Here is a 17,367-nt window from a genome sequence, read left to right as displayed (position 1 = left end):
TGCAGAATTAAGCATTTCATGCAGTAAGATTACACACAAATGTACATTGTGACTAGGGAGGAAGAGTGGAGAAATATAATGACTTTCTTTCAGCAACTTGAGAGAATGTGAATGCGCAGTTAGATACCATCTGTAGAGGCGCTACCTTTATCAGCATCATAAAAGCTGATCGTATTTCACCTACATAAAATATTAATCAAACCCAAACTGAAATCTTATCAGAAACATGTGTGTCACGTGTGCTCCCTCTCCGGCCTCAAGGTCACCAGGCTGATCGTTATGGTGCACACCTGTCACCAGCGTTACGCGCATCTGCGCATAATGACACTCACCTGGACTCCAACACCTTCTTGATTACCTGCCCTTTATTATTAGATTTTCTTTTCTTTTTTTTAATAACGTGCCCAACGTAAACGGACATTTTCTCTGGCCCAGATCGTAGAATATGCATATAATTTACAGATTAGTATAGAAAACACTCCAAAGTTTCCAAAACTGTCAAAATATTGTCTGTGAGAATAAGAATACTTATTCTGCAAGCGAAATCCTGAGAAAAAGTAACCCGGAAGTGATATATATATATTTTTTAATCTTTGTTTCCTGGCCCGTCTACCCTCCATTTAAAGGGGTATCAACCAGATTCCTTCTCCAATGGCTTCCTCAGGCTGTAACCAGGCTTTAGACATAGTTTCAGGCTTTTATTTTGAAAAATGAACAAGTTTTTTCAAAACTAGTCAGGTGTCCTCGGAATATTTCCTGCGCGCGCGGGAGGAGCTCACTATTTTCCTTTTCTCTCTTAATGAATAGGTTATGCTCCGGTTGAAATATTATTGATTATGTTATAATCGAGGTTTGATTATAAAAAACATTTTAAATGTTTCTACGACCATTTCTGATACTTTTTGGGATGTGTCGAACGGAACACAGCTTTTGTTCTCAAAATAATGCGCAATCCAAATTGTGTTTTTTTGTGATAAAAGTAATATTTATCGAACAAAAAGAAGATTTGTTGTGTAACTGGGAGTCTCGTGAGTGGAAGCACCCAAAGATTATCAAAGGTAAGCGATTCATTTTATTGCTTTTCTTACTTTCGTGACCAAGCTAACCAAGCTAATATAAGGCTAAGCTGTTGTAGCATTGAAAGCTACACTCACAAAAGCTTGGATTTCTTTCGCTGTAAAATATATTTTCAAAATCTGACACAATAGGTGGATTAACAACAAGCTAAGCTGTGTTTTGGTATATTTCACTTGTGATTGCATGATTATAAATATTTTTTGTAATATTTTTTAATCTGATACGTTTGGAAATTTTCATCTTCCTTTCAGGACCGGAACGAGGCTGTAGTTTTCTCATCATAACGCGCAACCCAAATGTGTGTAAAAAGCTGTGAAAACAAAAAGGTAAAACAAGTTATAGGCCAAAATAAATAAATAATTAAATAACAATGACCCCGATTCACTGTCGACTGACCTAATTTCAGTTGTGTAATATCTCACTCTTTATGCATGTCAGTATTGGCATGTACTGTTATGTTGCATTTTTATCAATATCCTGATCCACATATTGTAACGGTAGTCCTCCTCCTCTTCATCCGAAGAGGATGAGCATGGATTGAACCAAGGCGCAGCGTTGTGAAATGACATGATTTATTTAAGACAACGACGAAACACGGGAAAAACACTTGGAATAATACAAAACAACAAAACGAAAACGTAGACAGACCTGAACTATACGAACTTACATATAACACGAAGAACGCACGAACAGGGAAAAATAGACTACACAAAAAGAACGATGTACAAACAAACCGAACAGTCCCGTATGGTGCGACAAACACTGACACAGGAGACAACCACCCACAACGAACACTGTGAAACAACCTACCTTAATATGACTCTCAATTAGAGGAAACGCAAAACACCTGCCTCTAATTGAGAGCCATACCAGGCAACCCTTAAACCAACATAGAAACAGAAAACATAGACTGCCCACCCAAACTCACGTCCTGACCAACTAACACATACTGGAGGTCATTTTGCAGGGCGCTGGCAGTGCACCTCCTTGCACAAAGGCGGAGGTAGCGGTCCTGCTGCTGGGTTGTTGCCCTCCTACGGCCTCCTCCACGTCTCCTGATGTACTGGCCTGTCTCCTGGTAGCGCCTGCATACTCTGGACACTACGCGGACAGACACAGCAAACCTTTTTGCCACAGTTCGCATTGATGTGCCATCCTGGATGAACTGCACTACCTGAGCCACTTGTGTGGGTTGTAGATTCCGTCTCATGCTACCACTAGAGTGAGAGCACCGCCAGCATTCAAAAGTGACCAAAACATCAGCCAGGAAGCATAGGAACTGAGAAGTGGTCTGTGGTCACCACCTGCAGAATCACTTCTGTTTTGGGGGGTGTCTTGCTAATTGCCTATAATTTCCACCTTTTGTCTATTCCATTTGCACAACAGCATGTGAAATGTATTGTCAATCAGTGTTGCTTCCTAAGTGGACAGTTTGATTTCACAGAAGTGTGATTGACTTGGAGTTACATTGTGTTGTTTAAGTGTTCCTTTTATTTTTTTGAGCAGTGTATTATTGAAATGCTGGTGTTCAATCTCACTGTCTCTATTGAAGGCCATTTGTGTCTTGTCAGATGTGTTTGAATGTTTCCTCTATTTCTACTGTTTTTCACAAAAAGTAAATGGGAAGACTAGGAACTGACCAGAGACATTTGCACAACATAAAATGTTTTAGAAACCACCACCCGCTGTCATTGCTTAATGCAACAATCCTGGAATTCATTGGGTTATTCCAGTTTTCCCCGCACACAAGTCTCTGGTTTAGAATGTGCATGGTGTTCTAATCGACTGCCTCTCTGTAGAATGCCCTTTATTTGAGTGCTGCTACTCTCCTTTGTCTGATAACGGCTACAGAAAAGGCACACCCTGATTCATGAAAGAACAATAAAGCCACTTTCACACTAGTAAAATATTAACACTCAATTATTATAGCAGCATGTCACATTATTTCACAAAGTGTTACTCTATTCAAAACTGTAGCTTATACTACCCTGGGGAGCCGTTGGGTTGGAGGGGCTGCTGTACTGAGTCTGACTAGATCTTAAACTCTGCGCTGCCACTTTAACTCCTGGAGCCCAAACTCATAAAGGCGAATGTTGTCCTGCTTAAACCAAGCTGTGTCACTCTTTAAACAAAGGCGTCTGTTTAACTGCAACACCCTCGTCTTTGACCAGTCCCCATGGACACATGTACTGTACCAGCCAGGTCTGCTTCTGTACTCTGAAACACTTTTGTAAACTTATTACACAAAACTGTGAAGTGAATATACAGTATCTTTCTCTTTCATTTCCAACTGTTCTACCTTTAAACGAAAAATTGAAAGAGATTGGAATTCCAATTTCCTTTTTTTACTGTGAAAAATAACTGTTGTACTGTCTGGTTTCTTGGTCTGTTCGTGAACATTACAATTCCAAATCTCTGATATTCATATTCAGAACAGTGCTTGCCTTGGGATTTAAGAAGTGCAGGAGCTGTCTTTTTCCATGTCGGTCCATGAGACTATGTTCACCGAAATTCACAAATGACATGCTATTAGAAACCTCTGATTATTCACTGTTAAGGGGTCATACACATGTTCCATGACTTTCAACCAAATATTCAGGACTATTATTATAGCCTACATGAAAAAGTCAGTATTATTGACACTGGAAGGCTGCTGTGCCTGATCCCATGTAGGTCTACCATCTGCCGTTGTGCCTTTAATCAAGGCACTTAACACCCCTCAAAGTAAAAAACTGCACTGTTAGTCACATGTTGTCAACATGTGGTCAGCCATCCAGCTGGAGAGTTCCTGGGTGTGCAGAATTGGCTTTTGATCCAGTCCTGAAACACCCAAGTCTGCTTATCAAGGTCCTGTTGAACAGCTGATGTTGAGGCTACAATGTGATTAGACCGGGCCTTGAACAAAAGCCTGCAGATACAGTAGCAATCCTGGAGGATTACACATTACAACCAAATAGTTTTGTCTTTATAAAATGATTCCCTCATTCAATGAATCAGGGATCAAATTGATAAATTAGACTACTTCAGAGCAAGGTATCTAACTAGACATGATGTGTGTATATATATACACTGCTCAAAAAAATAAAGGGAACACTTAAACAACACAATGTAACTCCAAGTCAATCATACTTCTGTGAAATCAAACTGTACACTTAGGAAGCAACACTGATTGACAATACATTTCACATGCTGTTGTGCAAATGGAATAGACAAAAGGTGGAAATTATAGGCTATTAGCAAGACGCCCCCAATAAAGGACTGATTCTACAGGTGGTGACCACAGACCACTTCTCAGTTCCTATGCTTCCTGGCTGATGTTTTGGTCACTTTTGAATGCTGGCGGTGCTCTCACTCTAGTGGTAGCACGAGACGGAGTCTACAACCCACACAAGGGGCTCAGGTAGTGCAGCTCATCCAGGATGGTACATCAATGCGAGCTGTGGCAAGAAGGTTTGCTGTGTCTGTCAGCGTAGTGTCCAGAGCATGGAGGCGCTACCAGGAGACAGGCCAGTACATCAGGAGACGTGGAGGAGGCCGTAGGAGGGCAACAACCCAGCAGCAGGACCGCTACTTCCGCCTTTGTGCAAGGTGGAGCACTGCCTGAGCCCTGCAAAATGACCTCCAGCAGGCCACACATGTGCATGTGTCAGCATATGGTCTCACAAGGGCTCTGAGGATCTCATCTCGGTACCTAATGGCAGTCAGGCTACCTCTGGCGAGCACATGGAGGGCTGTGCGGCCCCACAAAGAAATGCCACCCCACACCATGACTGACCCACCGCCAAACCGGTCATGCTGGAGGATGTTGCAGGCAGCAGAACGTTCTCCACGGCGTCTCCAGACTCTGTCACGTCTGTCACATGTGCTCAGTGTGAACCTGCTTTCATCTGTGAAGAGCACAGGGCGCCAGTGGCGAATTTGCCACTCTTGGTGTTCTCTGGCAAATGCCAAACGTCCTGCACGGTGTTGGGCTGTAAGCACAACCCCCACCTGTGGGAGTCGGGCCCTCATACCACCCTCATGGAGTCTGTTTCTGACCGTTTGAGCAGACACATGCACATTTGTGGCCTGCTGGAGGTCATTTTGCAGGGCTCTGGCAGTGCTCCTCCTTGCACAAAGGCGGAGGTAGCGGTCCTGCTGCTGGGTTGTTGCCCTCCTACGGCCTCCTCCACGTCTCCTGATGTACTGGCCTGTCTCCTGGTAGCGCCTCCATGCTCTGGACACTACGCTGACAGACACAGCAAACCTTCTTGCCACAGCTCGCATTGATGTGCCATCCTGGATGAGCTGCACTACCTGAGCCACTTGTGTGGGTTGTAGACTCCGTCTCATGCTACCACTAGAGTGAAAGCACCGCCAGCATTCAAAAGTGACCAAAACATCAGCCAGGAAGCATAGGAACTGAGAAGTGGTCTGTGGTCACCACCTGCAGAACCACTCCTTTATTGGGGGTGTCTTGCTAATTGCCTATAATTTCCACCTTTTGTCTATTCCATTTGCACAACAGCATGTGAAATTTATTGCCAATCAGTGTTGCTTCCTAAGTGGACAGTTTGATTTCACAGAAGTGTGATTGATTTGGAGTTACATTGTGTTGTTTAAGTGTTCCCTTTATTTTTTTGAGCAGTGTATATATAGCCCACTGGCACAAACGCAGTACACTCACTGCAGGGTAATTCAGATGATATGTAGATTTAAGTGATTCATAATATTTAAAAGTGTGCCTTCATAAATTACATTAACAAAAATGATTAAACTAATTGCAATGACTTTTCATGATCTTACAAACCCTAACTTGAGAACTTGGAACAGCGCATCATACGCATTTTTTTATTTATCCGTTATTTTACCAGGTAAGTTGACTGAGAACACGTTCTCATTTACAGCAACGACCTGGGGAATAGTTACAGGGTGAGAGGAGGGGGATGAAAGAGCCAATTGTAAACTGCATTCAGGCTGGTGCAATCTCGAACAGTCTAGTGTCATGCACAGATTCACAAGCCGCGTTCGAGAGGATCAAAACCGCAATGTATCATGGGTAAATTGTGACTGACTTACTGATCTACAAATAATACGTTGTTATTTATGATGAAAGGTGATTTGTAGATCAGTCAGTCGGCTGCAGTCGTTTTGATGCTCTCGAATAAGGCCATAGACTAGCGGCAAATAAACATTAGCAAAGAGGAATCAGGAAATGAATGCTCACTCTCCATTGCTATTCAATACAGATCCCGACTTCATTTCGATTTAATCAACCTTCTTTGCCTCAGTGTTTGAGTCTGGGCAAGTAATAGGCTTTAAAAAATAATAATTATAGAGGAGCCGGTACACAATTCACGCAAAAAAATGTGCTGGTAAAGCGCTCTGGACAGCTCTGGCCCAAGTCAAGCACTTATTCAGACATTCTTTATTGCTGATTAATTCAGTTGCAGCAGTGTAAAAACAGCACACATAGCTAAGCATACTAAAAACATACTATAACCATCATAATATTCTGCTGTTATAAGTCATCTGACAGTATTTTCTAAATGCAGTGTGTAGTTCATAACATCTCCCCATGTACAAAGGAGTGTGCCCCATGCTGTAGCTGCTAAAGAGAACATTACAGAGTTTCACGTTCCAAGTAGACTAAACATACTATTGGCTCGTGAAGAAAAATGTTATGTTTGTGCTGTCACTAATAACCAATTTGACTGGGTTCATGTCTAATAACCAATTAGACTGGGTTCATGGAAGTGACTGATTGATCGTGCATGGGAGGAATCCTCACTATCAGTATAAAGCAATTTGGCAGTACGCCCAGAACATTGTTTGGAGAATGAAAGGAATCTCAGTTTCAAGATTTCAGCTTGTAGAGAAGAAGCCTTGTTAGGTATTGGTCGGTCACATGCATGAACCAAACGTTAACAATGAAATAAGAATAATGAATAAGCTAAATCATTCAAATAAAACTTGTCTGTGTAGGCACTATAATAAGAGAATGTACTGTGGTGCATTACCTTTGTTGGAACCTCTCCAGCTTGCTGATAATAAAGAATGATTAATTTAATATTGACTTTGTGTGACCCTGTGATGAATTTCCATACCACTCCATAAAGCACAGCTCCACCATCCTTAGTGTGATACAGAAGTGTGTTACGCATAATTAGAAATTACAATACTTGAAGAATAATAGGATCTCTATGGTGTTAAGTCTGTAATGGTGAACTACAGAGATCCATTGTGATCATTACCTTGAGGGCATAGTAATACTAGCATACCACTGCCCATGCTATGCTAATGTACTTATAGACCAGGCACAGTCCACCAAGACAGTCAACTAAAACACATCCAATCCAAAAGGTCAGAAAATAAGAAATGTTTAATTATATTGCGCAATGACAAGTTGTTGAAAGATTCAACTACAGAAGAAACTTGGATGTGAATGTTTGAAGTTGTGTAATTATTACTGGGTGTATTCATAATTTTCAACATGTCTACAAAGGTCAATAACAGTAAAAAAATGTTTTACCATAACCATGGCTGTAGAACCATTGAGCTCATTTCAACTGCAAAATTAGGGAACAATCCTCACAAAGAACTTTAGACTTTCCTACAGAAAACCTGTTTTTCTTAACGGCAGTTAACGGCAGTTGACAAGTAGAATACTTTAAGCATGCAGTATCAACAGCGTGAGGGTGTATTTCACTACTGACAGGTGTTCTTCAAAGCCTCTATGGAACATTTAAGAAAACTTTGTTTTGAGCCATCCCACAGATCCTCCTACTGCTCCTGCGATGGCTGCTCCCGCACTTCCAACAATCGCTGTGGCCGTCCCCGAGAGCCCTACGGCACCTTGAGGGAATAGCACACAATGTCTGGCACGGTCTCACTCACATCTGAGATCTACAAACATCCAATGCATTAGAGTAAAAAAATCAAAACAATCTATGATCCATTCTGTTCAGTCGTATGAGCTTGTAACAGTTAGAAACCCCACCATCATCTTAGCTGTCAATGGTTTTATTCATAACTCATTGGAATATTGTATCTTTGTTCATCTTTGGTTCAATCTTTACCTGCTGACTGTAGAACAGCAACAAGACTCCCTGCTGCTACCCCACCTCCATTGGCTATGGCCGCGGCAGACATCATGCCTGATGCTGTTGATCCAGCTGCAATCCCGCCAGCACCAAACCCGATCACTGTGAGGACTACTGGTGCCAGGACAACAGCAGAAACTGTGAGGCCAGGCATACAAACATTTTAAAACACAGCCAACCTCAGTTTGACAATGTGACATTCCAATGATACTTTTACATTTATATAAGTTTGTAAATTCTTGTTATCTAACTAAAATCAACCACTAAAAAAATCTATACTATCAAGATAATATAGATACATTTTACTTTATGAAAAGTACAATGTTAATACCTCCTCCCACTATAGCTGTTGCGGCAGCTGCTACTATAATGCCACAGTTTCCTGAATAGGGAAGAAAACAGAGTATATACAATGAACAAGAATTTTTTATTTTCAGTACATTATAGCATCAGCATTTTTTTAAATAAACTGAATTTGAGACTGTTTGGTATGAACCATAAGAGTTTGCTGAAAGATTTAACTAAACAAGAAACTTGGATGAGACGGTTTGAAGTTGAACCACACAGTGTAATTATTATTTGGTGTATTTCTAATTTTCAACATGTGTATAATGGTTTATAACAGTTATGTACTTGTTTCAGCATAACCATGGTAGTAGAACCACTGAGCTCTGGCAACAACATCATTGGAGTAGTCCACTCCAGTGGTATGAGCGTCCACTTCCTCATATGACTCTACACAGTCTTCTCCCTTATTGTAGGCTGCTATTCCCCCTGGGTAAACAACATATTGCAATAGTTGCATATTCAATTGAAATAGGTATATTCATTATTTCTATAAAAAACTCAAAGAAAAAGAGTATTACCTTTCAGTTGCTGCTCCTTGGTCCATGAATTAAATTTCTTCTGGATTCTTTTGATGAACCCAATCAGAATTTCAGTGCCTTGTTGGAGATGCTCCTCACTGTTCCATTCCCCCTTTGGAGTGTGCCCGCCACCGCTCGGGGCTGGGGTGGTGTCAATCTGTAAAAATGTGTGATATTTTACAGAAATCACCAAGGCTGTGGCGGTCACGAAATGTATGAGTTTCCTGTAATATTCATATGTGTAAACATACTGAATTATAATTGGATGCATTTTACCGCCATATCATAATGTGCTATGATTGGTTAAGACCACCCAAATGGTTAGGTCATGGTCAGTTTGATCCTGGTTGGCGATACGTGAACATGCCAGTTATAGCTAGCTAATAAAGAGCTACGTTAAGAAATATCCTGTAGTACTGCATTTTATTATTTTGTACAAAGCATGCAAAACAAGACATTTCTTATAGGCAGAAACTCAAACAGGAAGTACCTGTGCTAAGGACTAGTCAATGCTGGTCTGACCAATCGGAATCCACGCTTCAAGATTGTTTTAATCATGCGGACTGGGATATGTTCCGGGTAGCCTCCGAGAACAACATAGACGAATACACTGATACGGTGACTGAGTTTATCAGGAAGTGTATAGGAGATATTGTTCCCACTGTGACTATTAAAATCTACCATAACCAGAAACCGTGGATAGATGGCAGCATTCTCACAAAACTGAAAGTGCAAACTATCGCATTTAACCATGGCAAGGTGACTGGGAATATGGCCGAATATAAACAGGTAAAACATCAGTACCGAGACAAAGTGGAGTCGCAATTCAACGGCTCATGCACAAGATGTATGTGGCAGGGTCTACAGACAATAAAGGACTACAAAGGGAAAACCAGCCACGTCGCAGACAACAACGTCTTGCTTCCGGACCAGCTAAACACCTTTTTCACCCACTTTGAGGATAACAGTGTCACCGACGCGGCCCGCTACCAAGGACTGTGGACTCTCCTTCTCCGTGGCCGACGTGAGTAAGTCATTTAAGCGCGTTAGCCCTCGCAAGTCTGCCGCCCCAGACGGCATCCCTAGCCACGTCCTTAGAGAACGCGCAGGCCAGCTAGCTGGAGTGTTTACGGACATATTCAATCTCTCTCTTTCCCAGTCTGTTGTCCCCACATGCTTCAAGATGTCTACCACTGTTCCTGTACCCAAGAACGCAAAGATAACTGAACTAAATGACTCCCGCCCGTAGCACTCACTTCTGTTATCATGAAGTGCTTTGAGAGACTAGCTAAAGATCATATCACCTCTACCTTACCTGACACTCTAGACCCACTTCCATTTGCTTACCGCCCCAATAGATCCACAGACGATGCCATCGCCATCGCATTGCACACTGCCCTATACCATCTGGACAAGAAGAATACCTATGTTAGAATCTGGTTCATTGACTATTGCTCATTATTCGACACCATAGTACCCTCCAAGCTCATCATTAAGCAAGGCCCTGGGTCTGAACCCCGCCCTGTGTAACTGGGTCCTGGACTTCCTGACGGCCGCACCCAGGTGGTGGAGGTAGGAAACAACACCTCCACTTCGCTGATCCTCAACACTGGGGCCCCACAAGGATGCGTGCTCAGCCCCCTGTACACCCTGTTCACCCATGACTGCGTGGCCAAGCATGCCTCCAACTCAATCATCAAGTTTGCAGATGACGCAACAGTAGTAGGCCTGATTACCAACAATGACAAGACAGCCTACAGGGAGGTGGGAAGGACCCTGGGGGTGTGGTGCCAGGAAAATAACTTCTCACCCAACGTCAACAAAACAAAGGAACTGATCGTGGACTTCAGGAAACAGCAGAAGGAGCACCCCCCTATCCACATTGACGGGACAGCAGTGGAGAAGGTGGAAAGCTTCAAGTTCCTCGGCGTACACATCACTGACAAACTGAAATGGTCCAGCCACACAGACAGTGTGGTGAAGAAGGCGCAACAGCGCCTCTTCAACCACAGGAGGCTGAAGAAATTAATCTTGGCACCTAAAACCTTCCAACTTTTACAGATGCACAATTGACAGCATCCTGTCGGGCTGCATCACCGCCTGGTACGGGAACTGCACCGTCCTCAACCGCAAGGCTCTCCAGAGAGTGGTGTGGTCTGCACAACGTATCATCGGGGGCAAACTACCTGCCCTCCAGGACACCTACAGCACCCGATGTCACAGGAAGGCCAAAAAGATCATCAAGGACAACAACCACCCGAGCCACTGCCTGTTCACACCGCTATCATCCAGAAGGCGAGGTCAGTACAGGTGCATCAAAGCTGGGGCCGAGACTGAAAAACTGCTTCCATTTCAAGGCCATCACTAGCACATTAGAGGTTGCTGCCCTATATACATTGCCTTGAAATCACTGGTCATTTTAATAATTGGAACACCAGTCACTTTAATAATGTTTACATATTTTGCATTACTCATATGTATATACTGTATTCTATCCTATTCTACTGTATCTTAGTCTATGCCGCTCAGACATTGCTCGTCCAAATATTTATATATTCGTAATTTCATTCCTTTACTTTAGATTGTGTGTATTGTTTGATATTACTGCACTGTTAGAGCTAGAAACACAAGCATTTCACTACACCAGCAATAACATCTGCTAAACACGTGTGTGACAAATACAATTTGATTTCAATTATCAAATATAATGTCAACGTTTGACCTCAGGAAGGGAATAAATAAGATACAATTTCAATTAAATATGAAGCCACTGCTTATTCCCTCAAACATGTGCCTACCTGCATAAGTCCGAAGGCCTTGCCATTGTCCCCCCTGCCGTGCTTGTCCAGTCCTGTCCCAGCCCGGGACTCTCTTGAGATGATGCCACAGATGACAGCTGGGTCCACTGCATTCCTCTTTGCCACCTTCATTATGAGACCCTTGTACTTGTCCATGGCAGCAAGGTCATACTCTGCCATTCTGTGAGATGCAGGCACCCCTTTAGGAAAACAGTAAAGAAAATGATAGCATTTATTTTATGAATTTGATTAATACTGGATATTGTATTGAATATTTGTGAGTGAATAGCCTGAAAGCGCATACCTTCGTCATTTTCCGCATCAGCTTTTGCTGTCCTCCGGGAAGCACCACTTGTTTCTACCTTCATAATGTTTCTATAATGAGAGGCTAAATGACAACCAAGAAGAATAAGTAGCCTATACTTGTGTCCACTTTTTTTCAGATCATGGAATTTCATATTTTGTAACCCCCAACAGTGTTTCCACAGCTAAAGTCAAAATTGGCTACATTGTAAAAATTCATGAACACAATGTGGTTAGGCATAAATTTAGCAGTGTGGTTAGAGTTAAGGTTAGGATTAAAATCTCATTTCAAATCAGATAAATTGTAGAAGTTTATGACTGTGGCAGCTAGTGATTACCAACACAGAACCTGAAACATATGCACACAAACACCTGGGTTCATCTGGGGTCAGACTCAGCCACAATGCAGTGCCACACAACATTAAAGCTGAAGTGTTGGCTACATTTTTGTACAAACCCTGTTGTAGGCTGTCAATGTGCCAAAACAGTAATGCATAGAGACTCCTAGCTCCGGATAGAACAGATTTCCCTGGTTAAATTAAAATATTCATTCTGTCCACGTCAACCAATAGGTCAACATTTTCGTAAAGTTAATTCAGTTGGCTAAGAATTAGCTCTCGAGAACCCAATGTCATCTAGGGAGAAGGACTACTAGCTAACAATATGCCAAATACTATAAATACTTTAAGAAATGTATAAAAGAATTTTTGCAAATACTTCCCAATATTATGCAGAGTAATTGATAAATCAAGCGCACCCATGTTGATGTCGCTTTGAAGTTCTTGAAACTGGAGGATCCTCAGTCAAACACACAAACCCAGCAATATGATTTCAGACGACTTGCTTCTTACTCCTTGTCGATTTCTGAAAGATCTGTTGAAGTTGAAAAATACAACACAACGGATCTCAAACGTTCTAACCGACTCTTAACTTTCGATTTTGCTCTTTCCAATCTCTACCCAAATTTGCGAAGCGTATCCCTGACGTAGATGGAGAAAGTAAACAGCAAAGTATATTTCCGTAACAACTAAGAGCATTGAAACGCGAGGCTCAACTTCCACAGTGCTTTGGTGCCCTGGCTACCACTCTGTGCAAATCGTCAAGGCAGTCCGTGCACATGCGCAAATACTGTATGTGACAGTAAGAGCGAAGTCATGCATCTCGCGAAACTCATTATGTGCATTGCTGCGCGTGACAAGGTCATTTCGCTGAGGCAAACTTTAAAATGGTAGTGCACACAATTTACAAAATGCAGGCCTGTTTGCAGACAGAGTGCAATCCACACGTTTGGTTTACCTAGCCACTGTCAAAGATGTAGTATTTTCTACAACAACAAAAAGTTGTAAATGCCATTCTCAAATCAATGATCTCAAAGTAACTTTAAAATAAGCATTGTTATAGGCAGTGCTTGACTTGGGCAGGAGCTCACCAGAGCTGAATACTGGCACCTCAAATGTTCTACTGTTTGAGCTCCTGTTCCTCTTATAGAATAATTGGCTAAAACAATATTGTGGAGTTCCTGCATCTACATTTACGCAGTACCTGCACCCAAAAGGAGTACCGGCATTTATTTCTGCAACGAGTGTAGAATACAGATTGTAGACATGCCTTCCAATACTGTTCTTGTTTCAATTGTAACAATATTTGTTTTGACAATGGAGTTTTGTAGGAACTAATAAGAAAATCAGGAGTCAGGTATGCATTTTAAAAGGCTATTAATTATTATAAATAAATATCGGTATTAAAAAAAGGATAGGGTACTTTACCAGTTCAAACTTCCATGGCAGTCTCAGATACTAAACAGAGAAGCAAGCATACCTGGGTCCTCATTATTGTTATAACTAAAGCAATATTTTTCTCAGACAAAGCAGTCACATTGCCAAAACTAACTCCAAACAATGAACTATACTCACAAGCTACCATTTCCTTGGATTCAAATAGCTAAAAGGAATGATAAAGATTCAGTTGTTTGTGTTGTTGTTGTTACTGACAAAAGATCTGACAGGATTGTCACTCAGAAGGGAACAGCTGATACAGTCTAAGTCGAAATTGCAAATAGATTCATCAAAAGACAATAACGCCTGGAAAAAGATTAACGCAGCCATACTCATCTCAGCAGAAAGTTAGTCTGTCTTTTAAAAATCCCAGTAGATCAATACATTTTCTTTGCAGTCACTGAATCATGATGATCAAAATTGGAAGTACCTGTACATGTCACGACTTCCACCGAAGTCGCTACCTCTCCTTGTTCGGGCGGCGTTCGGCGGTTGACTTCACCGGCCTTCTAGCCATCGCCGATCCACTTTTCATTTTCCATTTGTTTTGTCTTTGTTTTACACACCTGATTTCAATTCCCCAATTACATGTTCATTATTTAACCCTCTGTTTTCCCCATGGTTTTTGTGCGTGATTGTTTTATGTATGTTCGGTCCGTTATTGTGGCCTCGGTATTACGACATGTTATTGGAATATTTGAGTAGCTACTTGTGTTACTCATCTCTGCTGTCCTGCGCCTGACTCCTCTGCACCAGCTACACCCAGACCACTACAGTACAGCTATCTAGAAGAAGAATTATGGACAATAACTCTCCTTTTATGGATATTTCACCCAAAATTGTCACACACATCTAATCAAATAATATTCATTATAAAAGAAAATACAAAATAAGCGGATTCATTCATCGGTATCACAATCCAATTCCATGTGTTCAATACAAAGGCAGGTTTGCTCATTGTTTTGTAGACAATCCATTGGTGCAAAGAACACTACCCACAATAGACATAAGGAAAGGCTACTACAATGGAGGAGCACAACTGATATGAATGTATAGACTTCCATCCACACCAAAGCAAAACTATAAATGGAAGTTGCCAATGATGCGGACTTAGGAGTAACCCAAAGTTACTTGCAAACAATGCAGTTGGGTTACTTGTATCTCTGCATGTCCGCAATATTGCAAAAAATAAAATAAAAAAGTATACAGTCCATTGCGTACATGTTTCCATATATTGTACATGGTAGGACACTGATGGGGTGATTTAGAATTGTGTGCAGTATACTGATTGCTGGAAACAGTTGCACACATTTCTCTACAGATGAAAACAACGTATTATATTCTGTGAATGTGTAACAGTATTGCTTCTGTCCCACTCCTCGCATCGAACCAGGGACCCTCTGCACACATCGTCAACAGTCACTTTGGGAATCTTCTTTAAATCTGTGCTTCGACACAAACCTGTCTCGTTGCTCCACGGACAATTCCTTCGATCTCATGGCTTGGTTTTTGCTCTGACATGCATTGTCAACTATGGGACCTTATATAGACAGGTGTGTTTCTTTCCAAATCATATCCAATCAATTGAATTTACCACAGGTGGACTCCAATCAAGAAACATCTCAAGGATGATCAATGGAAACAAGATACACCTGAGCTCAATTTCAAGTCTCAGAGCAAAGGGTCTGAATACTTACATAACCTGTCTAGCCCCGGGGTGCCGCTAGCGGCACACCCCCCCCACCCCCACTGAAAAGGCAGAGCCGCGAAATTCAAAAAAAATATTTTTTTTAAATATTTAACTTTCACACATTAAAGTCCAATACAGCTAATGAAAGACACAGATCTTGTGAATCCAGCCAACATGTCCGATTTTTTAAATGTTTTACAGGGAAGACACAATATGTAAAGATGTAAATCTATTAGCTAAAAACACATTAGCATAATCCACCATCTTTACTTTGTCCACCAACAACAGTAGCTATCACCAATTCGGCTATACTAAGATATTTATAGCCCCTAACCAAGAAAGAAACTCATCAGATGACAGTCTGATAACATATTTATGGTATTGGATAGGTTTTGTTAGAAAAATGTGCATATTTCAGGTAGATGTCATAGGTTACAATTGCACCCACCGTCACAAATGGACTAGAATAATTACAATGAGCAACGTGTTTACCTAACTACTAATCATCAAACATTTCGTAAAAATACACAGCATACACTAATCGAAAGACACAGATCCTGTGAATACAGACAATATTTCAGATTTTCTAAGTGTCTTACAGCGAAAACACAATAAATCGTTATATTAGCATAGCACATGTGCAAACATTACCCCAGCATTGATTCTAGCCAAAGAGAGCGATAACGTAAACATCGCCAAAATGTATTAATTTTTTCACTAACCTTCTCAGAATTCTTCAGATGACACTCCTGTAACATCACATTACAACATACATATACAGTTTGTTCGAAAATGTGCATATTTAGCCACCAAAATCATGGTTAGACAATGACAAAAGTAGCCAAGCTGGTCGGTGGCCGCCGCGCGCAAGACGCAGCTGCAAAAGAGTTCCTAGCTACAGGGTTTTTTTATTTATAGTGCCTGTGATTGCGCAATCGACCCCATTCAAATCGTCATCACGTACAGGCATCCAGGGGAAGACGTAAGCAGTGTCCGTATACTCATAGGAATAACATTGGCCTTAAAACTGACTCCAGAACAGTGGCCAAAATTTCTGAAATCTGACTCCATGTCAGGGAAATTGCTGTAGAATGGGTTCTGTTCCACTTAGAGACAAAATTTAAACTCCTATAGAAACTATAGACTGTTTTCTATCCAATAATAATAATAATATGCATATTGTACGATCAACAATTTTGTAGGAAGCCGTTTAAAAAATTACACGATTACCATAAATAGTGACAACAGCACCCCCTAAGCCTCAACAGGATAAATAAAGTATTTCTGTTCAAAAAAAATTATACATTTGCAAACATTTCTACAAACCTGTTTTCGCTTTGTCATTATGGGGTATTGTGTGTAGATTGCTGACGATTTTTTAAATGTATTTAATCCATTTTAGAATAAGGCTGTAACGTAAGAAAATGTGGACAAGTCAAAGGGTTTGAATACTTTCGAGAGGCACGGTTTCCTAAGAAAATGTAATCACCACCCCATTCCACTACTTTGACCCTAACTGATCCTACACCAAGCCTACGGCCTGGGAGGATGGGACTCTTTTGTTCAACACACCTTGTAACTCTTCTGCAGGAAAACCTCATACACCCAAGTACTTCTCTGCAGCTTCCCCCACATCTTTTTTCTGTGATTTAAGTTCCATTTCTGCGGTACAGTTGATAACCATTGCAATGAATGCTAAGAAGCCAACATTACTGAAGCACAAATTCATATCACTGTATTGGCTAAGGCCAATTACTCACCCATGACCCATTATCC

General features: G+C 41.3%; 1 protein-coding gene across 1 annotated transcript; it reads right to left on the bottom strand.

The window, feature by feature from the left end:
- Positions 1 to 7,420: 7,420 nt before the first annotated feature.
- On the bottom strand, positions 7,421 to 13,234 carry LOC129812754 (lysozyme g-like). The gene is made up of 8 exons (XM_055864591.1): positions 12,884 to 13,234; positions 12,128 to 12,211; positions 11,824 to 12,023; positions 9,026 to 9,182; positions 8,793 to 8,933; positions 8,491 to 8,541; positions 8,136 to 8,297; positions 7,421 to 7,911 (listed from the first exon to the last, which is right to left on the bottom strand). The coding sequence occupies exons 1-8, from the start codon at positions 12,885 to 12,887 to the stop codon at positions 7,802 to 7,804; spliced, it is 909 nt and encodes a 302-aa protein (XP_055720566.1). The 5' UTR covers positions 12,888 to 13,234; the 3' UTR covers positions 7,421 to 7,801.
- Between the last annotated feature and the right edge of the window lie 4,133 nt (positions 13,235 to 17,367).

This window comes from Salvelinus fontinalis, chromosome 16 (genome assembly GCF_029448725.1).
Source record: "Salvelinus fontinalis isolate EN_2023a chromosome 16, ASM2944872v1, whole genome shotgun sequence".
NCBI lineage: Eukaryota > Metazoa > Chordata > Actinopteri > Salmoniformes > Salmonidae > Salvelinus > Salvelinus fontinalis.
This window is presented reverse-complemented; position numbering and strand designations above follow the sequence as displayed.